The 22169-nt window shown below is 61.8% G+C and overlaps 2 protein-coding genes across 9 annotated transcripts in view; one reads left to right on the top strand and one right to left on the bottom strand.

Annotated features, from left to right (window-relative positions):
- LOC102024491 (proline-rich transmembrane protein 1) overlaps positions 1-2175 on the top strand; it is a gene marked incomplete at its 5' end in the record, with an annotated part of 3284 nt that extends 1109 nt beyond the window's left edge. Inside the window, 1 exon segment of the mRNA XM_005408371.2 lies at positions 792-2175. Coding sequence (XP_005408428.2) covers positions 792-941 — 150 coding nt within the window.
- A 3118-nt stretch (positions 2176-5293) lies between these two features.
- Rapgef1 (Rap guanine nucleotide exchange factor (GEF) 1) overlaps positions 5294-22169 on the bottom strand; it is a 103759-nt gene continuing 86883 nt past the window's right edge. For 5 of the 8 annotated variants that reach the window (XM_013506680.1, XM_013506683.1, XM_013506678.1 and 2 more), the window contains 15 exons: positions 20331-20588; positions 19416-19508; positions 17921-18009; positions 15690-15801; positions 14536-14611; positions 13531-13615; positions 11980-12072; positions 11049-11234; positions 10333-10417; positions 10157-10251; positions 8966-9044; positions 8787-8888; positions 8462-8559; positions 7551-7679; positions 5294-7231 (listed from right to left, as the gene is read on the bottom strand). In XM_013506680.1, the coding sequence (XP_013362134.1) occupies positions 7081-7231; positions 7551-7679; positions 8462-8559; positions 8787-8888; positions 8966-9044; positions 10157-10251; positions 10333-10417; positions 11049-11234; positions 11980-12072; positions 13531-13615; positions 14536-14611; positions 15690-15801; positions 17921-18009; positions 19416-19508; positions 20331-20588 (1731 nt within the window). In that variant the 3' untranslated portion in view covers positions 5294-7080. The remainder of the gene's footprint in view (positions 7232-7550; positions 7680-8461; positions 8560-8786; positions 8889-8965; positions 9045-10156; positions 10252-10332; positions 10418-11048; positions 11235-11979; positions 12073-13530; positions 13616-14535; positions 14612-15689; positions 15802-17920; positions 18010-19415; positions 19509-20330; positions 20589-22169) is intronic. The other 3 variants (XM_013506684.1, XM_013506682.1, XM_013506685.1) reach the window with 3 other exon arrangements.

Genomic DNA, 22169 nt, shown 5'->3' on the forward strand with positions numbered 1-22169 from the left:
CCCCCATTCATCCGTCTGTCCACTCACCCACCCACCCAGTCATCTGTCCACCCACCCATCCACCCACCCATTCATCCGTCTGTCCACTCACCCACCCAGTCATCTGTCCATCCACCCCCCATCCATTTGTCCGCCACACGCCCACTCACTTCTTTCCACCTATGTATCCAGTCACCCAGCTATCCGTCCATCCATCCATCCAGTCATCTGTCCATTCACCCAACCATCCATTCACTCACCACCCAACTCCACCTGTCCATTTACCCACCCACTGTCCATCCATCCATCCATCCATCCATCCATCCATCCATCCATCCATCCATCCTCCATCCATCCATCCTCCATCGCTATCAGCCATACCCCACCCTTCTCCCATCTTTCCCATCCCTGCTCCTCCATCCCTCTTTCTGTCCATCCATCCATTCATCGTCTGACCCACTCACCCTCTGCTCTCTGTCTCCTCCCCACGGCCAGCTCGCTGACCGCATGGTGGCACAGGCTGTGGCCCTGGCGGCAGTGGTGCTGTGGATGACGTCCTCACAGAGCAGGCCCCCACGGCCCACACTCAGACTTGCCCAGCTGGGCCTGGAGCCACAGCTCTCGGCGCGGCGCCCAGGGGCTCTGGAGGTGCTGCCGCTGGGGACTTGGCCCCCCGGGCCATGAGGCCCTGGGCAGTCGCTGACCACACTGAGCCTTTGTGCCTTCCTATGAGCCGGTGGAGTGACCCCTGTGGCCCTGTGGGCCGTGGCCTGGCAGCCCCCGCTCACCCCACACCCGCTGTCCCGTTGCAGACCCGCGCGGCGCTGGGCAGGGGGGACCTGGCCCAGGCAGAGGAGGCGTCACGCAAGGCCCGCCTGCTGGTGCTCTTCAGCCTGCTCTTCGGGGTCTTCGTGTGCACCAGCTGGGTGGTCTACGTGGTGGTGGCCCTCTACCTCCCCTGAGGCTGCGGCTCCTGTGGAGATGCTGAGGAGCTGCCCGGGCTCAGGGCCTGGCCGCCCCTTCCTGTGGACTCGGGTCCCCGCGTGAGCAGCTGTCACCCAGAGGGCGCAGGACAGCGCGGGCGTGGCAGCCATCTCAGGCCGTGGCCTCTGCGGTGGCCCCGGGATCCCCCCCCAACCTCCTCCAAGGTCTCCCTGGGACCCTGGCCTTGAGAGACTGCAGTGGGACCGAGCCCTGTGTCTGCAGAGCCACCTGGAAGGACTGGTCACCTCGGCCCCGCTTGGCGATGGGCCTGTCCTGGGAGAGGAGAGGAGCGGCCACCTCCCTCCTCCTGCTGGCTGCTGGAGGGGACGGGGCAGGGGACAGGCTCCCTGCTAGCCCCACACCTGGAAACCGGGCCCCGTGTCTGCTCAGTCCACAGGAAGTGGTACCCTGTGTGACCTCGAGGGGACACTGTCTCTTCCTGCTCCCTTCCGGTGAGCAGCCGACATCTGTCCACAGCTGGGCTCGGGTGCCTGGCCTGGCCCCTCTGAGACGCCGCCGGTCCTGGACAGCTCTGCCCACTGCTCACGCTGAGAAGCGACGCCCAGAGCCACCATTCCCGGCGGCTCTGCTAGGACCGTCACTCACTCCTTCCTGCCCAGCTTCTGTCCCTGTCCCTGAGACCTTCAGCGTTGGCCCCTGCTGCCTGAGCCGGGATCTGCAGGGTCCTCCCCGGCAGGCGGCCGAGGGTCAGGTCGCTGAGGTCCTGACAGCACAGGAATGCGACTCAAGGCCATCTGCAGGGAGGAGGACAGGGCTGACGACCACAGGCTGTGGTGCCCACTGCCTGCAGCGGGAGGCAGGCCGTGGCCCCCAGTCTAGGGCCAGGACTGGTCCACAAAGAGGAGGAAGGAAATGTTTCTCTGAGGGTGGGTACATGCCAAAAAATACCCGCCACACCTCTTCTCACAGAATTTTTTCTTTTAGCACCCACTGAGCCCAGGCCCAACGCATGCACTGAACTCTTAAATAAATCAGAACGGAAAAATCACCCAGGGACCTGGGTGAATCCCCAGGGACCTCATTAAAATGCAGATTCTGCTCCTCATTGGAGCTTGATGTTCTGCATTTCTAATGAACTCTGTCTAAGGGGGCTGAAGATGACAGGGGAGGTAAGAGATATTAAAGCTGTTCCTAGCCAGGCGTGGTGGTGCACACCATACCTGTTATCCCAGGACGCGGGAGGCTGAGGCAGGAGGGTTGCTATGAGTTAAAGTCCAACTTAAGGCAGCCTGAACTACTTAGCGATACTGTTTCCAAAAACCCAAAAAACCAGAACCAAAACCAAAAAACACCTGCCGCTTGCCAGTTTTAATGGAGTCAGACTTATCTTTTGCTTTATGGGCAGTGCTTTCGGTGGCTTGGGTTTCACTAGTGGCAGAGGCGCCCACTGACAAAGGTCCTCTGGTCGGCTCCTGTCAGGTTCAGATCCGTTCTCTATCTCGTTGTTTTGTGCCACCGTCACGCCCCTCACGGGGCTCCGTAAGCCTTGACTCTGGGCGGTCAGGTCCCCCTACTACCTTTAAGAGTTCCCGGCCACCTTCCTCTGTTTGTTGGAGACAGCGCCCCCCGTGTCGGCCGGGCTCCCGGCTCAGGGGACCTCAGCGCTCAGCCTTCGCAGCAGCTGTGACCAAGGTGCCGGCACTGGCGCAGCTTGGCCATTTAGGATCATTTGCGGGCACAGGGAGTTTTTGTTTTTCGTGGTGCTGGGATTGAAGCCAGGGCCTCACCGTGCGCCAGGCGAGGGTCTACCAGCGAGCAGTGCCTCCACCCCTAGCGGTAAATCCTGGGCTAGCTGGTTTCCACACACAGAGGCTGGGGTTGGGGCTCTAAGTGCTTCTTCATCTAAGGATCAACTGGGGTCGATGGAGTTTTTAAGTATGGGGATTAGAACCCAAGGACTCACACATGCTAGATAGGCTTGAGTTACGTCCCCCACCTGCTTTGTTTGTTTTGGTTTTTGAGACACGGATCTACCATGTGGTTCATTCAGGCTGGCCTTGAACTTGTGGCGACTCTACCCTCCTGCCTCAGCCTCCCTAGTGCTGAGAGTACAGGCTTGTGCCACCATGCCCAGCTCTATTTAGTAGTTTTTGAGTGGAAACTGATGGTCTGGCTTCTGTATTTTGGTTATGTCACAATTCTCAATCTCAGTCTCCTAGGACACAGTAAGCTCTGCATTGTCCTGTCCACATCTGGCTACACCTAGGGCTCAGGCCTGAGGGGGGTTCTGTGCCCTCAGGCTTGGGCTTGTGCTTTTTCTGTTTTGGGGACAGGGTTACACTCTGTAGTTCAGGCTGGCCTTGAACTTGATGATCCTCCTGCCTCAGCCTCCCAAGGGCTGGGATGACAGGTGTGCCGAGAGGACTTAAAAAATCTGGCACCAGTGTTGCCACATTGGACTGACCTGTCACTATCTGGCCCCACCTTTGCTGGAGCAGATGTCAGGTGACATCTGTCACCCCACAAACTGAGCTGGGTGTGGTGTCACTGCCCATTAATCCTACCATTTCAGAGGCTGAGGCAGGAGAATCACTAATTCAAAGCCAGTCTGGGCAACTCTGTGGGACCCTGTCTGAAAATAAACACTTAGCTTTTGCCAAATGTGGTGTCACACACCTGTCATCCCAGCACTCAGGAGGCTGAGGCAGGGGAATCACCTGGGTTTGAGGCCAGCCTATGCTACATAGCAAAACCTTATCTCAAAAAACCAAACCAAACCAAACCCCCCAAAAACAGAAAACCAGGGATGTAGCTCTGCTGTACAGAACACCTGGGTTCCATCTTCTGTACAATAAAAAAACCCCAAACCCCAAACCCAAACCAGGGTGAGAAGAGTTTCCCCCTCTGCCTTTTGGGGCAGGAGCCTGTGTAGGGCTGGCTTCCTGGCATGTGTGATCTGTTGGGGATGGTTAGGTGGGTGGCTGGGTTTCTGACCTCAGTTAACTTCTTTAACACCAAGGGCTGCTTCTTTGTACTTTTTTTCCCAGTAGTGGGGGTGGAACCCAGGGCCTTCACTCTGAGCTACATCCCAAGCCTTTTTAGTTTTTATTTTGAGCCAGGGTCTCGCTAAGTGACTAAGTTGCTAGCCTGGGCTCAAAGTTGTGATCCTCCTGCCTCAGCCTCCAAGAGTGCTGCGATCCCATCTGTGCACCACTGTGCTCGGCTTGAAGCTCTTCCTGAGGTCGTGAATTTGCCCCTCCGAGGGCTGCATGGCTGCCTGGCACCCTAAAGCCGAGAGCAAACACACTCCTGTCAGAGACCACACGGCCCCTGGGGCGGGCGCCGTCCCTGTGCCCACTCCCACCGAGGGCCCTTGGAGCATCGGCTGCCGTTGGGACAGGGCCTCTGGGGCTGCGTCCCTCCCTCCAGCCTGCTGCCCATATACACGGCCCAGCGGGGAAGAGCCAGGTCAGGGTAGACAGCAGCACAGCCACACACGGCCCTGTTGTGCACGCAGGTTCCCAGGATCCGGGTGGGACCTTCTGCGACTCCATGTTCCGTCCACGGCCACGACGGCTGCCCCAGGGAGCCTCCCCGTCCCTGGGTGTCAGGGCCAGGTGGGCATCATGGCGCTGCTGGTGAGCCAGGGAGATAGTGGTGGTGGACTCCGGCACACGGGTCCCTCTCCGGGCCTCAGGAGTCCCTGGTCACACCCAAGGCAGGTGTGGCTGAATGGCCGCCCAGAGGACGCTGAGGAGGCCCCGTTCCCTCGCGGCTGGCAGGGGGCTTCCTGGCCACACTTGAACCCCTGGCCCCTGCAGGTGGACTGGCCTAGGTCAGAACCGCGTCCAGCAGCGTGGCCCATGCAGAAGGCTGTCTCCCCGCTTACAGGGACAGACCCAAGCCGGCTTTTCGGGGCGGCAGCTGCTCGGCACAGGGGTGGGGCTGAGCACTGAGCCTGGAGGGCCCCCCTCGTCACCCCTTCTGCTGCAGTTCAGGGTGTGTTCTCGCTGCGGGGAGGTGCTGGGGTGGGGACCCTCGTCCCCAGGGTGCAGCATGTAGCACGGCTCTGCGAGCATGCAGACGGGGGACGGACAGCCTCGTCCGCCCTGGGCCCAGCGGCTCTGCACAGGACATGGACCTGCAGAGGGCGTGCTCTGCGGACAGCGCTTGGGGGTCCTGGGGGTCAGCTACAGATGCCGGTGCTGAGTGCCACATGGAGGTGTCCTTTTCCAGGGGCCCGGGGTGAGGTGGCTGTGAGCCCTGAGGGAACATTCTGGAAAGGAGCCCAACTGCCCGAGTGCAGCAAGCAGGCTGGGGACAGACTGCGAGCCAGGCCCCTGCGCCCAGGACTGCGCAGGCAGGCGGCTCACTGGGCAGCGTTCATCCGTTTATTTTTCTTTCATATAAAAATTACACATTTGAAATGTCTGTGGGAAGACGCCACTGTCAGACCGCCAGTGGGGTCTGTGATACTGGGACACTGGGGAGCTCATGGGGCGGCCGCAGCGCCGTGGGCTTGGGAGCTGGAGTAGGGGCTCAAGCCGGGCCTGCTCCACGACACCCAGAGGTCTGCGTGTCCACTGCAGGCCCAACGTCCCAGGATTCGCTTGGCTCCCAGAACAGCCCAGGGGCAGCCAGAGGCGGGTAAGTTACACACATACACACACACACACACACACACACACACACACGGCCCGCTGGCCTCACGTGGTCAGCAAGGGATGCTGCCCTGTCTCCGCGCTCCTCCACCTGGATGCCCTGCTCAGGCCACCAAGCACCGCGGGGAGCACTCTGCTCAAGCACCGCTCTGATCCGACCCCCGGGCTTTGGCAGGAAGGTCCTGCCACAGATGCACCTGTGTCCACGGGGACTCGGCAGGCAGGCCCGGCTGGGGCAGCCCTGGCTTTGCTGTGCCGCATGGGAGCTTCCTGGGGCTCTCAGAAAGGCAGGCCATCTCATTCCCACAGCCCGGGCTCCAAGCGCACAGGGCAGCGCCCGCTGAGCTGGCGAGGGTGAAGGCAGGAGGAGGCAGGGCTGAAATGGGAGGACTTCCGGGAGAGGGCACAAACTAAAAACCCAACCCACACAATACTGTTAATAAACCGCGACTGCACACGCACACTCCTTAAATAATAAAGTGACAGGTTCCGGCCAGCCAGCAGGACAGCTGCCAGAGGGGAGCCTCGGGGAGACAGCTCACACGTCTCCTCCTCCCTATGTACAGGACAGACAGAACAGCCAAGAGGGAGAGGAAACCACCCCGTTTTCCGGGATAAAAGCTGCTCAGAGATCCAGGGAGGGCGCAGGGTGCCTGGCGGGTGAGACTTCCGCACGCAGTGGGCAGGTGCTGCTCTCGGCCTGGCCTTCCTTCCCTTATTTGGGTCAGGGAAGTGGAAGTAGGTCCCGGCATTCCTGACTGAACAGCACCGGGGCTGGTGGCACCTCTGGACCCTCGCCTGCCTGCTGGCCCCGGTTGGTGGCTGTACAGCCAGGTGGGCAGGGGCCTTCCATGGGGCACCTGGCCGCTGAGCCGACTGTCAACCCCCGTGGGGAGGACCGGTCCCCTCCCACTCTGCGCCAAGCTCCCAGGCAGCTGCTCTCCTGAGGGACCTGCTGGCCCTGGGGTGGGGTGGGAAGGGCAGGAGGGGAGTTAAGGCACACAGCGAGCACCGCGGAGGGTGGCCCTCACCAGTGTTTCTGTGGTGGCCGAGTCCTCCCCTCCCGCCCGCTCACCCCTGCTCCCCGGCACTCTGGCGGCAGGCGGCAGGCGGGGGCTGCGCTGCACAGCACACCGGTGAGGGGGCCCGGGTGGGGTAGGGCACCACAGGTCTGCAGCCAGCTCCAGGGTGGCTGAGTGCCACCCGTCACCACTCCAGTGAAACGCGCAGCCCAGCTCCAGGGCTGGACAGCAGGTACCCACCAGCCTGCCAGCCTGCACGACGGCCCCTCCTGCGCCCGAGGACAGGGAGGGGAGGGGAGCAGGAACCGGACCAGGGCCGGGTGCGCTCAGTCCTGGCCGCCTGCTGCTCCGCTCCCTCCGCGGGGGCCTGGGCCGGGGCTCGGGCTGCTCCTGCAGGAAGGGAGCCGGGCCGAGCCGGGCAGTCTGAGTCCTCTCCGGGCCTCCTGAGCGTCTGGTCCCGGCAGGTGCCGCTCCTAGGTCTTCTCCTCCCGGTCTGTCTTCCTCCGGGTTATGTTCCTGGGCTTGATTTTCAGAGACAGTTCCCACAGAGCCTCCTCGGCCAAATGGTCGCTAAAGTCATTGAAGAAGTTGATGATGTCGTCATTCCTCCGGATGTCGTAGTGCCTGTGGGGAGGGGCAGCCACACCCTCTCAGAGGACACCTGACCTTGGTCATCCCTGCACCTCACGGCCACTGCTGTGCCGGCTGCCCGGCCTTGGAGGCTGCCGCCGCCCATTCTGACGGGATGCTGGCACTGACACGGGCTGCGCTCTGAGCCGCAGCACGCCGGTGGCCTCCCTTGGGGGCTCTGACGGCCCACCTGGCCCCTGCTGCCCTGGAGGCAGGGAGGCCAGTGGGTGTCAGCCGCCCCCGGTGCAGGCCTGTGGTGTGGCCTTCCCTCACGTCCTGGCCCCGTGTCCCTGCCGACTGCCCCGGCACTCACGCCTGCTGGAAGCAGCGCATGCTGTCCAGGATGTTGAACTGCTGCCAGCGCTTGGAGAAGTTCACCTTGCCATCCACGTAGTCGGGGTTGCCGAGGTGGACGAAGGTCAGGTCCTGCAGGATCAGACCCCTGGGACAATGGTGGACAAGCCAGTTACAGCTGGAGACTGATTTGGAGGCCAGAGGGTCAGCTGCCAGTCGGCTGTGGTACCAGCTGCAGCCCACGCCAGGAGGCTGCTGAGAGCCCAGCACAGGCCAGAGGGGCCAGGGAGCTTGATTCCCACCACACAGACCCCGCACGGCGACCCCTGCAGGCCCCCAGGTGCCAGTGCAGGCCCACGAGGCTCTGCCGGGGAGCTGCTGTGCGCCCAGGGTGGGGCAGAACCATGGCTGCCGAAGTACGACTATGAAATACACCGCAAAGCCAACAGAGCCAGAACAGGGGAAGAGGACAGGGCGCCCTCATCTGTAGGCATGGTGACCCGGGAAGGGCTGCGGAGCCCTGAGGACAAGGGCCTGGCAGGGACAGAGAGGCAGCCAGAGTCCTGAGGAGACGGGAGGGGAAGGGAGTGTCCCTGTGTCCTGTCCTGGCAGAGACACCTGCTCAGCTGTGGTTTTCCCTGGTTCCCCCTTGCGCCCGGTCCACCCCTGGCCTGATGTGGGTGGCTCTTTGTGCTTCTGTAACCCAGGGCTCCCTGGGCTCCAGCGCGACAGTGGCTGTACAGCCAGCTCAAGGACCGGGAAGACGCACAGTACCACACGTGGGCAAAGGAGCTGTGCGCTGGGCCCTGGGCGGAGGTGGGGAGAGCGCGAGGGTTCTCTTGTCCCTTCCCTGCCTCGGGGACTGTGACTGGGCCGTGGGATGTGCGAAGGACACACCAGGCCCGGCCCCTGGAGAGGCGCCTCACTCACAGGTACGGGATGCACGGGGGCTCCACCTCTGAGAGGGCGGCCCGGTAGGCGCGGAAGGAGGACGAGCTGTCGATGAGCGTGCAGTACTCGGCCAGGCCCTGCGTGGGAGGAGGGCGGCGGTGAGCGAGCACACGCACACTGAGCCTGGCCACCCGCGGGAAACGCCCCTCTGGGTCACGCATGGTGACCCATCCTGAGGGCGTGGCCCTGCTTTGGCGCCTGCTCTGCCCCCACCCTCGCCCTGCACCACCCACCCGAGGCCTAGGCTGGGACCCGGGTGCAGGATGTCACACCCAGAACCACCCGCGGCCGGCTGCTGCCCCACCTCCGAGGTCTGCTTCTGCCACTCCAGCCTGCGGATGGGCGCCGAGTCCAGCGCCGAGAGGATGGCCAGGTAGGAGTTGAAGTTGTTCAGCTTCCGCAGGTGCTGTGGAGGGAGGGACCATGAGGGGGCGCAGGGCTCCCTGCGGGGCCTGGGAGAGTCTGGGGGCTTAGCACTGTCACCTTCATGATTTTGATGAACTTTAAGAGCAGCCGCTCCCGGTCCTGCGCCTTTTCCTGCAGCATGATGATGGAGCGGACCCTGCAGGAGCAAGGACAGACGTGGCAAGTGAGCTGCCGGCGCCCGCGGGCCTGCTGGGCAGGCGCCAGGCTGGGGGTGGGGACGCACGAGGCTGTGTGGCTGCCTGAGCCGGCCCTCTCAGACCCTGGCCACGGCCTGGCCTCTGCTCTCAGGGGGCCCAGGTCCCATGGCACGGGCGTGCAGCATGGGCTTCCGTAGGAGGCACGTGCTGACCGTGAGCACCCCCAGGACCAGCTGGAGGCCAACTGCCACCTCATCAGGAGCCACTGAGCAGCCACGAAGATGACGACGACGACGGCCGCTCAGAACCCAGCAACACGCAGCGCAAAACCACAGCAGGAACCAAAGGCAGCCCCGTGGGCGCCCCGGGACCCGTGGGGCCTCAGCCCTCTGCGGCTTGCCGGGCGACTCTGGGGAGGCACCGGCCCACCGGCCACCGCGGTGGTGAAGGCCCCCAGCTCTCTGGCGCTCAGCAAGGCACAGTATGCGCCGGAGGCCAAGCCAGGGGCACAGGCAGCGTCCACAGCACGGGACCGCTGCACCCGGACAATGTCAACTGCAAGCACTGAGCACGCTTACAGAAGGCGGGGTCTGGGCGCAGAGCAGACGCGGGCTCGGGATGCTGTCTGCCTCCACGAGTGGACCTTGGAGTCTCAGAAACACCATGGTCTTCTGGGCCAGGGGGCCACATGGGCCGAGCCTGCTGCCGCCGGGACAGGGCTGGCTGGCTCCATCCCCAAAGCCAAGAGGCCCGGGCTGCAAACACATTGCTGGCCGTGGCTGAAGACAAGCGTTAACAGAACCCGCTGTGCTCCCACCGACTCCAGCTGGCCTCAGAGTGAGCGCCGACCGGCCCCGAGGCTGTCGACAGCCTCCCGGCAGGGCAGAGACAGGCAGGGGCCAGCACAGGGGGCCTCCAGGGCAGGCACTACGAATCCACCCTGGGGGCTGTGAATCGTCTGCGGAGGCTCTGGCACCTCCCCTGCGAGTCCACTGTGTGCCCTGCTCTGCCCGTCCACCGCCATCTTGGGTTAGCGCCCACAGGGCCCACCGAGGCCACGGATGTGCTCCCGCGGGGGACAGGAGCCACCCCCGCGCCGCCGTCCCCTCACCAGTAAGACATGTTGTTGAAGTGCTCTGTGAACTGGGTCAGGTTGGGGCTCTTCTCCTCATTCTGCTCTTTCGCCCAAAGCAGAACCTCAGGAATCTGCAGAGGGAGACAGGCCAGAACTGCGGCCCCGGCTCTCCGTGAGCAGTGCAGCCGCCCTGTGCCGCCCGCTCCCCGTACCTCTATCTTGTAGAAGAGCTCGGCGTCCAGCAGGGTGAGCTGCTCAGCTATCTCGTGGCTGTGGAAGTCATGCAGGGTCCCGGGCCTGGAGGACGGAGGTAGAGAAGCGCGGTCAGGTGCTGCTGCAGGCTCCGGTGTAGGGCACGGAGCAGCCATCCAGACCTCACTTCTGGGCAGGAGGGCAGGAGCCGCCGTCAGCTGCAGTGTTCCTCAGGTCCCCGGGCCACAGGGCTCTCTGGCATGAGTCTGCCTGCCTCTCTCGCCCCTGCAGGGTGTTCTGCAGGCTCCACAGTGGGGACAGAACTTCCCGAGCTCAGAAGCCCCCAAACCCCCAAGCCTCTCCCAGGTAGCTGTGAGAACGGGGATGTTGGGGTCAGCTGAAGGTCAGCTGAGCAGCAGCTAGCCGCCGACCTGCTGTAGCTGGGGCTGACAGCCACGCTCAGGTGGGAAGGGGGCAAGCGGGAGACTGGGCTGTGTCCAGGTTCCCGGGAATGGGCAGGATGGTAGGGGAGGTAGCGTCAGCCTCCTCATGCCCATGCAGCCCAGGGCCGACCGCAGCCTGCATACGTTCCTCCGTCTCCTGCCCCACTTCATGCCAACAACCGATTGTCGCCCCGTGCAGACCCAGGCGCGGCCCAGCCACAGAGCGCCCAGGGCTGTCCCGAGGCACCTCCTCAGGGGATGCGAGGTCATGGGCCGGGTAGCGGGCTCCTCACCTGGCCGCGACGCCCCTGGCTGCCAGGGGCTGGTCGGAGTTGGCACACCTGAGCAGCTTCTTCTGGTCGACCTTGTCCAGGATGTTCTTCCGCAGCACGCGGGCCAGGCTGAGCTCCCCACTGCACACCAGGCGGAAGACCAGCTCCATCAGCAGCTTGAGGATGTCCTCCGTCAGCTCCACCAGGCTGAGGGCCAGGGCACAGGGTGAGGGGGTGGGTGCGGGACCGCCTGAGGGCACCAGCCAGGACCCCCGTGGGGTGTGAGGGTCCCAGGACAGCTGCCCCCATCTGCAGTGTCCAAAGCAGCTGTCCTGGTAATGCATCCCTGTCATTCGCCCAGCATGCATGCAGGGACTGGCCATGCCGGGCCACACCGGCCTGGGCTCCTGAGAAACCCTGCGCAGCCATGCTGCGGGGAGCTCCTGGCCTCTCTCGGGTGAGGAGACGGGCCAGCCCTCAGGTGGGTGTGGAAGCCATCTCCCGGGCAGCAGGTCAGCGCCAGGCATCTCACATCCCCTGACGCCGGGCAACCACTGTTAAAGGCAGGCTTGTTAAGGGTGGAAAGGGCACAGGCCGTGGAGGAGACTGCAACAGACAGACGTGGAAATACTGAGGGGTCAGGTGTGGCTGCCACCTCTGCTCTGCCCAGCTGCCCCTCGGCCCTCAAGCTAAGTGTGCAGCTGCGGAGGGCCTGGCCCAGGTGGAGGGCGGCATGGCCCCAGGTGGCCTGCACACCTCTCACCCTGCTCTAGGGGGCCAAGTCACTCCAGGGCCTCGATGAAGCAGACAGGAACTGCACCTGGGGGTCTCCAGGGGTCTGCACTGTGGCCGCCCCAGGAACAGTGGGACCACAGCGGTCACACGATCCCTACAGGGAAGGCCACCTGCCCTCTGGCCAGTGCCACGCCCTCACCCTGGGTAAAGCACTCACCAGAGCTCGTCCACAACCCGCACCAGCACGAAGAATGTGTTCTTGCTCACACGCTTCTTGAACGTGTCGGCGAAGGGCGAGAACTTCTCGTATGTGAAGCGTGGATTAAGGAAAGGGCACACGTGGGCGACACTCGGAGGGGGCCCTGAGCTGCACCTGTCACCGGCCAGGAGCCTAGCATGTGAAGCACCAGGGGCCCAAAGCAAAGGGGCAGCGCTGCCAAGCCAGGCGCTGCCCAGACCATTGGCCCCGAGGGGCTTTTCCTGATGGCCACCGTCGCGTCTCTGCAGGACCACTCTGCTAAGGCCAGGCTCCCTGCCTCTCAAGACCCATGGCCGCTGTTGTGGTCCTCAGGTCCCGGGGAGGGTACAGGTGGGAGGGCTTCCTCCACCCTTCCCGAGCATCCACCCTGGGACTGTCCTTGGGGTGCCCCCTTACCTGGAGGCAGGGGCCTGCTGCTTTGCAGCATTCCCCAGATCCTCCCTGATGCGGCCCGCCTGCTTCCTGGTGACCCGGCACCTGGCCTGTGGTGCCCAGGTGCAGCCAGGCCCCAGGAGGGTGCAGCAGAGCACTCATTGGGCAACTGTGCCTGCATCTTTTTATTTATTTATTTATTTATTTATGTCTTTTTGAGACAGGGTCTCGCTGTGCAGTTCAGGCTGGCCTTGAGCTCACTTTGTAGCCCAGGCTGGCCTTGAACTCACAACGATCCTCCTGCCTCAGCCTCCCGAGTGCTGGGATTACAGGCGTGCACCACCACGCCCGGCAGTGCCTGCATCTTGAGGTCACTGTGCTCCTGTGACCAGGGGCGGGAGGGGCTGAGCACCTAGGTGTGGGCTGAGCCTCGTTCTGGGCTTGTGTGACAGGAGACCAATCAGAGCTCACATGTGGTACGTCGATGACATGAGAACAGTCTTGTAGCCGAGCCAGAGCACACGTGCGAGTGCATCTCGCCTGGCCAGCCTGTGTCTGGCAAGCGTGCAACTGCTTTCCCAGCCTTGCCAGCACGGCTGAGGGGCCGTGTGAGGCTGGCGGGGACCCTGGACTCCGACGAGACGTGTCCACTTAGGGTTTGCAGGGAATGCAGAGGGCAGGCAGAGTGGGGGGCTCAGGACACCCTGCTCGAGGGACAGCAGCTGCCCAGCAGATGGCAGTCACAGCTGCAAGGCTGGGAGTGGCCGGAATGGGCAGTGGCCCACCAGCCTTCCAGGGCAGGGGAAGGGGCTGGCCAGGGCCCAGCAGGCTTGAAAGGCAACCGGCGTGACCGTGCTTCCTTCCAGGTCCCCAGGGGTCTTTCCTGCCACCTCTGTGGAGTCACAGGCCCCCAACTCAGCCTGTGGGACAGAGCTGATGGAGGGGCAGCGCAGATGGCATTGCGGATGAGGCACAGTTGCCCCTCGCCTGGTTGGCATGGATGAAGAGGCCACATCCACCCGAGCCCAGCCCTGCTCCCTGGCACCACCCGCATGGTGCTGGGCCGGGCCGCAACCCTGCTCCTGTCTTCCCAGTCACGTGGGCGGGGGGGGGGGCGAGGAGCGGGGCAGAGGATATCGGTACTGCAGCTTCTTGATGAGCTCCTCGGGGCTGATGAAGGTTCTGTAGGTGGTCAGGAAGGCCTCGCAGTACAGGACCAGGTCTGCAGGAACAGGGGCACTCAGCGGGGCTGGGGGAGCCTGAAGCTAACCAGAGGGGTCCCTCAGACGGCAGGCCGCTACGGCAGGGCAGGCACTGAGTGCCAGGGGTGGCAGGCTCGGGGTGAGAAGGTCCGCTGTGAGGGGCCCAGCTCCTCCTGGAGTCACTCCTTCTCTTTGGAGGGGCTGCTGCAGCCAGAGGTGCTAGCTCCCCAGTCTGCATGGCCCCTTCGTTTGCTGTGTGACCTGCCCTCCGACAATCTCTGATGTTAAATCGGGGCAATTCCTTTTTGAACGTGCAGTCCCATCTCAGCCTCCCAGAGTGCTGGGAGTATAGGCGTGCGCCATTTGGCATGGCTAACAGGCCCTCCTTCTCTCCCTTCTGGAACATGACTCGGAAGCAGGATGTCTTGGGGGAATGTGGCACCTGCTCCTCCCACCCTCCCAAACGGTCAGGACAGGAAGGGTGGCGAGGTTGGTGGCCCTCGGCTTGTGAGGTGATGTCCCGGCCATGATGGGCGGCTCTGGGACAGGACGTGCTTTCCCAGGACTTCCTCAGGAGCATGTCCATCGGATCCAGTGTGACTGGAATACTAGATCGGCTCAAAGGCCAGGCACAGTGGACGCTGCTGGGGTTACGGGGTTTCCTACCCTGTTCTGCACGTTGTTACCCAAGCTGCTGGCTGTGGAGCTGCACTAGGTGCCAGTGACTGCCTTCCCCCTGGGACCTCCCTGCAGGCTCTGGGGCACCACCACACTGCCCCGAGGGACACCACGCCCAGCAGGCTGGCTCTGGGTGGGCTCCACCTCCTCTTCCCCAGCAGTACCTGACCACAAGTTTGGATCTGCCAGGGGCTGCTGGGAGAGGTGAGGACTGCGCAGGGCCCATGGGACTGACTCCCTGTGAGACCGTGGACAGACAAACCTTTCCTGTCCGTCTCAGTAGCATGAACCAGCAAGATGTCTCCTGATCCTCCACGGACATCCGGCCCGTCGTCACCCTGGAGTGAGAACAGCCAAGGAGGGCGTGAGCCGGGCTGAGGCGACAAAGACACTGCGATGCAGGGACCGCAAATCCCCTCTGCTCTCCTCCACCCAGCAGGGTCAGGCTGTGCTGCCTCTGCAGCTGTCCAAGGCTCCACGCCCAGGGCACACTCCTCAAGGACACCTGATGTCTCCAAGTCTACAGGTGACCACCTTTGGGACATGCCGGTGTCAGGAGTACTCAGGGTCAGCCTACACTTCCACTCCGCTCACAGTCCCTGGTCCCTGGAGGCCTGGGAGGCAGCAAAGCGTGTCCGAGCATGTTCACACCTCCCAGGTCTGCACCTGCTCCCTGGGGGAGGCGAGGGCCCTTTCAGTCCCTGTGTGGCTCCATCACGGAGCACAAAGTCTCAGAGATGCTCTACCTGCTGCCGCTCAGGTGACCAGCGAGGAACAAGTCTCACCTCCGCACGGTAACGGGCACAGGCCATCTGGCCTACAGCCACAAAGAGTGGGAAGAAGACCTGGGATGGCGGCCAGGCCAACAGTGATGGCCCAGGGCCCTGTGACTCTGAGGGGGACAGAGCCGCCACCCCGCTACACACCTGCCCGCAGCATCCTGAGGCCGGGGCGGCTGTGCCTGTGAGCTGACTTCCCTGTGAGAACGGGCCCAGCCGCCCAGGTTCCTACTCCTGCCAGCCCTGCCTGCCCCAGGATTAGGCCAAGGTGGCCTCTGCCTTCTCGCCACCAGGAGATGGCGGGTGGGCATGTGACGGCCTCTCGTGGCCCCACTTCCTCTCTGGAGAAGGGACAGGGCGTTGCCCTCACACAACGCAGACTGGAGGCGGCCCGGGCCAGGCCTGCGCGGCTCCGTCAGCAGCACGTAAGTGGCACTTGCTCTGCACAGCACCACCACGGGCCTCACTCTCCCGGACCTCGGGAGGCAGCCACAGGATTTCAGGGCTCTGCCACTTGCAGACAGCAAACTTCCTCCCGGAAGCCACACCTGGCCGGTCATTAATGGAGACATGCGAGGACACAAAGGTCACCTTAGCCTCGACCCTCTGACCAGCTGTGAAGCCGTGCAGCCCTCACCTCTTGCTTGAGCGTCAGCCTGGCCATAATTTCGTTGTGGTCGATGAGGGACAGCTCGTCCACTTCCTCCTCTGACTGAGCTGACTCCAGGGCATCTGGCGACTTCGGGACTCTGGAGGAAGTAGTTGGCGTGACAAGTGTCACTCAGGCCCTGTGCTCCCGGCACCAGAGGCTGAGGTGGTGCTGGCTGCTCAGGGGTGCGAGGGGCACGAACTGCACCTCGATGAGAAGCCCGGGCTCGGACCAGCTGTGCAGCCTGGGCCCCTTGCTGCCTCCCTTGCTCTCGGTCTCATCCGTGAACAGAGGAGATGAAGCCGGGGATCAGCAAGGTCCCACGGGGCTATTCACAGTGGCTGCAGCCATGCTCCGGCCAGGGCGCCATGGGCACCGTCAGTATTTAAAGAGCAGGATGGTAGAAAGGCCAGCAGGATAGAAAAGTTCCCACGGCTCAATGCCACGCTCAAAGTCTGTCCAAGGCCACTCTGTTGGGCCTTCGGGCAGCAATGTGAAAAAGCTGTGATCAAGCAGACGGGACAAACCCTCCGTCTTTTGTCTTTTTGAGACAGGGTCTCGCTATGCAGTTCAGGCTGGCCCTGAGTTCACTTTTTAGCCCAGGCTGGCCTCAAACTCAGAACGTTTCTCCTGCCTCAGCGTGCTGAGTGCTGGGACTATAGGTGTGTGCCACCACGCCCGGCACCCTCCATAGCTTCACAAGACCATGTAGGACCCCAGAGGTGGCTGACCTGAGGGGAAGGAGATCTGGGCGGGCACAGGTGACGTCAGCACAGGGCTGCAGGTGGGATGCTCCCTGTGGCTCTTTCAGGGTCCCTGGGTCTGGCTGGGTGTGGCCAGCGCTAAAGCTGACAGTGCCACAGAATAGGAAAGAGCCATGCCATGGATGTTTCCTGGGTCCTGGCTGATCTTGGTTACAAAAATGAAGATCTACAAGACACTTCTGGGAGAACAGGGAACCTGGAACGTGATTTGCCTATTACATGACATCAGGGGTTGCCTAACTTCCTAAGGTGCAACTAGGGGCTTTTTTTGGGAATCGAACTTAGGACCTTGCACTTGCCAGGCAGATGTTTGTACCACTGAGCTATAGCCTTTGCCTGCAACTAGGGTGTTGTAACCAGGCTTATTTATTTAAGTCAGGGTCTCACTATTTAGTCTGAGCCAGCTCTGAATTTGCTATGCAGCCCAGGCTGACCTTGCATTTGTGATCCTCCTGCCTCAGCCTCCTGAGTATTGAAGTTGCAGGCATCTGCCACCACACCCAGCTAGGGTTTCTATGTTAGGAACGGCAAGTTGGGTTTTTGGGGCCAAGTATCACAACATCCGTACCTGATGTTCATGATCATTTAGCAACATGACATACACATATATGTACAGAAATGTCCCTGATAATGAAGTGGTGGGTGGCAGGGTGGGGTCTGTTGCATGCCCTGGGATGCCTCAGCTTCTGGAAGCCCAGAGAGGCTGGTTGGGATCCAAAAACGGCAAGATCCTGGGTTTGCAAGGCGCAAGGGATGCTGGGCACTGTGGCAGTACCTCTGATGGGTGGGGTTATTTGTAAGTTTTCCACTTAATTTTTTTTTAATTTTTGGTACCGGGAATCAAACTCAGAACCTTGTGCTCGCCAGGCAGCTGCTTGTGTTGCTGGGCTATATCCCTGGCCCTCCATTTTATTTTTTATTGTACTGGTGACTCAGCTTTGTGCCTGCCCAGCAAGTACTCTATCTCTGAGCTCCAGGCCCAGAACTGTGCTACATTTCCAGCTTCGTTTTTATTTTTACTTTTTTTTTAAAGACAGGGTCTTGTCATGTAGTTCAGATCAGCCTTGAACTTACTAGGTACCCACGAACTTGCAGAGATCCTCCTGCCTCTGCCTCTGAAGTACTGGGATTACAGGTATGTGCCACCATGCCCAGCTAATTTTTACTTTTCAGCAATTTTTATTCTATTTAATTTTAATTAAGCAAAAATGTGAGACAGGGTCTCACAATGTTGCCCAGGCTGACCTCAAATCTGCAATCTTTCTAAGCCATCTAAATGGCTGGAATTACCAGCATGCGATACTTTACCCACTGGCTTTTCTGTCTTCTCAGTCAGTTTCCAGCCTGAGCGAGTACTGTAGTCAGGGGAAGGAAGACCCTCAAAACTAACAGACAGGCCTCACCACATGGATGTGCAGCCCCTGGGGGACCAATCACTCCCCTATCACTTCCTACCTCTCACTGCCATCTCTGCTGTCCTTGCCAGGTATGCTGCTCCCCACTGAGGGGTCCCTGGGGTGCCCATCTTTCCCGGTGGGCGTCTCCTGTGGAGAGAGGGGAGTATTGGGTTCTGGGCAGGTGGCCCGTGCCCGGGCAGATCAGTCTCCCCAGCCACCTGCTTGCAGATGGCTCAGATGCGAGTCCCTAAGGAGCAAAGCGAGGTGGGAGCAGGTTAGTGAGGAATGCAGGAAATCACAGGAAACACGAGACCCCCCTCAAAATTAGCATCCTGCCTTTGAAGGAAAGAGCTTCTGCCAGCTGCTGCCGGGTAAAGCCACCTGAACCACCTCCCAGAACAGGCTGTCCCCAGCCAATGCTGCAGAGCTCAGCCATGTGCCTTTCCTCCCCGGCCCCTACAGGAGCTAAGGCCTGCTCAGGGGGATCCCAGGACATGGGGCACAGACCTGTTGAGGACCACATGGCCCCCGAGCAGCAGAGCCTGGGTCTGAACCAGGGGTGCCCTGGCCCCACTGTGTGCATACAGAACTTGGCTATGTCCTAGGGAAAGGCTCTTTGAGCTGTGCCACCCAGCCAGTGACAGTGCCAGAGGCCCTGCACACAGGTGGCTGTGAGCCTCCCCCTGCAGCCTTACTGCAGCCCCACCGAGTGACAGAGTGGCCTTGTGATGTCCCCAGGAGAACCAGCGTGGTGAGGGTGCTGGCGGTGAGAGGACCAGTGCTCCCTGCACCTGCTGGCAGGAAGCAGGGTGGGAGGCCAAGCTGGATGACACTGGTGATGTGTGTCACCAGTGGGGACAGGTGGGGCAGGGTCAATGCCCTCGGAGTGAAATTTCTCAGGGTTGTGTGACTTGCTGGGTGTGCACCCATCCATCGGTGCTGCAGGTTGCAGCAGGACCACCTCAAAAGAGTGGGCAATCACTGGGGAGGACTCTGGTCCTCGGGGACCTGGCCTCCTCCTCAAAGGCTCCTTCTGCTTGGAATCGCGGGGACAGTGACCTCTGAAGCTTCTGAACTTGCTCATGTTTTACAAAGCTGAATGCTCAAAAGCACCACTGTACCTGTCACAGGCTGGGGCAGCAGCATAAAGGGGGTGATGACGGCAGGGGCTCCTCTCGGGACTGAGGAGTGTGGGCCCCACTGGGCTACCCCAGCTTGCTTGGGAGCAGCTCAGGGGGTCATGCTGGGGAGGGAGAGGATGAAGAGCCCTGGAGAGGGGGCTGGAAGAGACACCAGACTGCATGGGACACGTGGCCAGGGTCCAGCGGCTCCTGGAGGCTGAGCTGCACCACACCCACCGAAGCAGGAGGGGAGACCCTGCCTGCAGGCCACAGCCTCCGCCCCCACTGAGCCAGCTCCCGGGAGCTTCGGGGGCTCCATCTACCACGGCCAGGAGGGGCTCAGCCACACAAAAGCAGGCGCCAGGGAGCGGTCTGGGGAGGGGCCAGCTGTGCCAGGCCACATGCACCAGGCCACCGCCCGAGGTTACTTACTCCTCGAGAGCGAGCCAGTTCCACACTGCTCTGGCCCGAGGAATACAGACTGACGTATTCACCCTCACCAGCTTCCTCGCTGGCCTTCTCGCTCTGGGGGGACAGGACGAAAGGGAGGACAATGGGCCAGGCCTCCGGCCACCGCTGCTCCAAGGGCCGCGTGGGCCCAGACCAGGATGTGGCCTCAGGAGAAAGAAAGGGCCAGAGACCAGGCTCCCCGGTCCTGCATGGCACCTCCCTGGAGTCAGGGGACAAAGCTGCTCTGGCTACCTCTGGCCTCCCGCTAGCTGGGACCCAAGCTTCTGGCTGCGTCTTCCAAGGGATCAAGGCCCACTCTGGAGCCTGGCCAGGAAAGGTGGCCCCATGGTCATGGAGGGTCATGGGGTCCCTGGGAAGGTGGGAAGAAGTGATACTTAGGCGGCTTGCCTGGCTGGGGCATGGCCCTGCCTGCGGCGCCCTCTGCCCCTCCTCCAACCTGCACTGCGGGGCAGCTCCTCTGACACAGGCAGCAGCGCAGTGCCAGGGGCCACTTCACGGGCCAGGAAGCCAGCCTTTCCCTGGCTCTAGGCCACCGCCTCATCTGTCACTGTCCCTTCTGCAGGGCTCACACCCTTCTCTTCACACAGCCAGAGGAAGCTCGGGGTGGGGCGCCTCACCCTCACACTCGCTCTCTGAATGGTCACTTGCCCGACTGGATTGTAGGGACCCAGATTCCTAGTGAGGTAGGAGTTTGGTACCAAACACTTCACTCCGTTCTGGAAGCAGATGGGCCACCGTGGCACCCTGGGTCCACAGCTGTCGATCCAGCAGTGCTGCGAGGCCGGCACGGCCATGACTACCGGCAAAGGGAAGCCAAGGGGATGCCGCTTTGCAGAACCATGCAGCCGCGTGCAGCCGCGTGTGCTGGGTGCTCACCGGATCAGTGAAAGAGCTTTCGGAAGGAAGGCAGACAGGGTTCCCATGAAAGCTGCTCTCCTGGGAAGATGAGAGAGGCCCATCCACGGTGCGGGGAGGTGGGCTGGCTACGGCGGGGCCCGCCAAGTCCAAGCTTGGAGACGGGTGGACAGGTGGGAAATGTGGAGAGGAAGAGGAGGTAGGCGGAAGGAAAGGTTGGATGGAAGCTTGGTGGTGAGGCACGAAGTCCTGGGAGTAGGACCTAAACACAGACTTGTACTACGGAATCCAGGCGGAAACAAACAAAAACGAGGGTACAGGAAGGAGAAAACAGACAAGAGAAAAAGGCATTAGGTTAACAGTGGCTGTGCGCTGAGGGGCTGCTCCAACCAGCTCTAACCAGGACGGATGGCCATGCGAGCAAACCCGGCCCCCGAGGCCCCTAGAGAGGAAAGGCCTGGAGGCTGGGACTGAGCAGCAGGATCTGGGTGCGGCGCCTGGATGCCCACGGGCCCACATGCTCCTCTGCGGCCACGACCCAGCCCCTGGCACCCTGCCCCCCGGGAGCCGCAGAGCCACATCCAACGCCACAGTTATGTTTCCTCGTCAGGGATCTTCTGGGTGAGTCTCTTTAGTCTAACCCGAAGACAAACACCGCGACTTTTAAAATAGTGGAGTCTGTCTTGAGCCCTTCGGGAGATGAAGGGTCTAAGCCTCAAAAGTGGCTGAAGAACTAACTGCACCATTGAGAACTGGTGAGTTAATTTCCCTTCTGACCCAATTACTTTCCCTGCTTTTTTTCCCACAGGGTCTCACTGTGCAGTTCAGGCTGGCTTTGAACTCACTTTGTAGACCAGGCTGGCCTCAAATTCCCAGTGATCCTCCTGCCGCCGCCTCCCCGAGTGCTGGGATTACAGGTGTGTGCCACCACATCTGACCTGGGGCTTGCTTTTAAACAAACTCAGTGATCTTCCAACATTTCTGATGTCACCCAGAGGCACCAGGCAACACTTCCCAAATTCTCACGGGGCAGCAAGGTCTGTGGCCTGCCTGAGCGGAGCCTACGATAGCCCACAGCTTCTCAGGCCAGGGAACACTGCCCAGCCGGCCTGCCCGCCCAGCTGAGACCCCGACTGTGTCTCCACAGCCTGCAAAGGCCTGCTGACACCCTGCCAGCTACCGTGGGGATGGGAGAGCAGACGTGGAAAGGACAAGGCTTCAGGCTCTTGCCGGCTCACACAAACGCGCGTGTCCCTGTCCCAAGGGTCCTCTGCGCGGCTGTGGGAAGGAGAGGAAGGAGCGACGCATGGCCTCAGAGAGCTCTGTAAAGCTGTGCTTAGCCTTGGACTCCAGGAATGAGCCACCCTCTGGTCACCCCGCAGAGCCTCGCCCTGCCGGCCGCACCAATCTGCACGCACGGCTGAGGGCCTCACCCCATGAGCTCTGCCTGTTTTACAGCAGCCCCCTGCTATCAGCCCTAGCACCTGCTATTTTTTAACACTTTCTTTTCCCTATCACCCACACAAGCTCAAGGCCAAACCTAGTCCACCCGCTAGATCCCTGTGCTCACTCGTGCCCGTCCATCTGGAGAGCCGGGCCACAGAGCCCCACTGGAGATCCAGCTAGTGCCAGTAGCCTGCGCGCCCAGCAGGCCCCACACTCACTCCTCTGATCCACTGCCAGGGCGGTGCTGCAGGCGGGGTACTTGCTGGGCGGCAGGAAGGTGAAGGGTTGGGTGGGTTTTCCAGGTTTCCACTTCACCCCCGGGGGATGTGCCCCCAAGGTGAGGCTGTCTCTCAGGCGCTGGGTGCTATTTTGGGGGAACGGGGCGGCCCCGCGCTGGCAGCAGCTTTGGCGGCA

The sequence above is a fragment of the Chinchilla lanigera genome, unplaced genomic scaffold (genome assembly GCF_000276665.1).
Source record: "Chinchilla lanigera isolate Chin_1 unplaced genomic scaffold, ChiLan1.0 scaffold00112, whole genome shotgun sequence".
NCBI classification, from domain to species: Eukaryota; Metazoa; Chordata; class Mammalia; order Rodentia; family Chinchillidae; genus Chinchilla; species Chinchilla lanigera.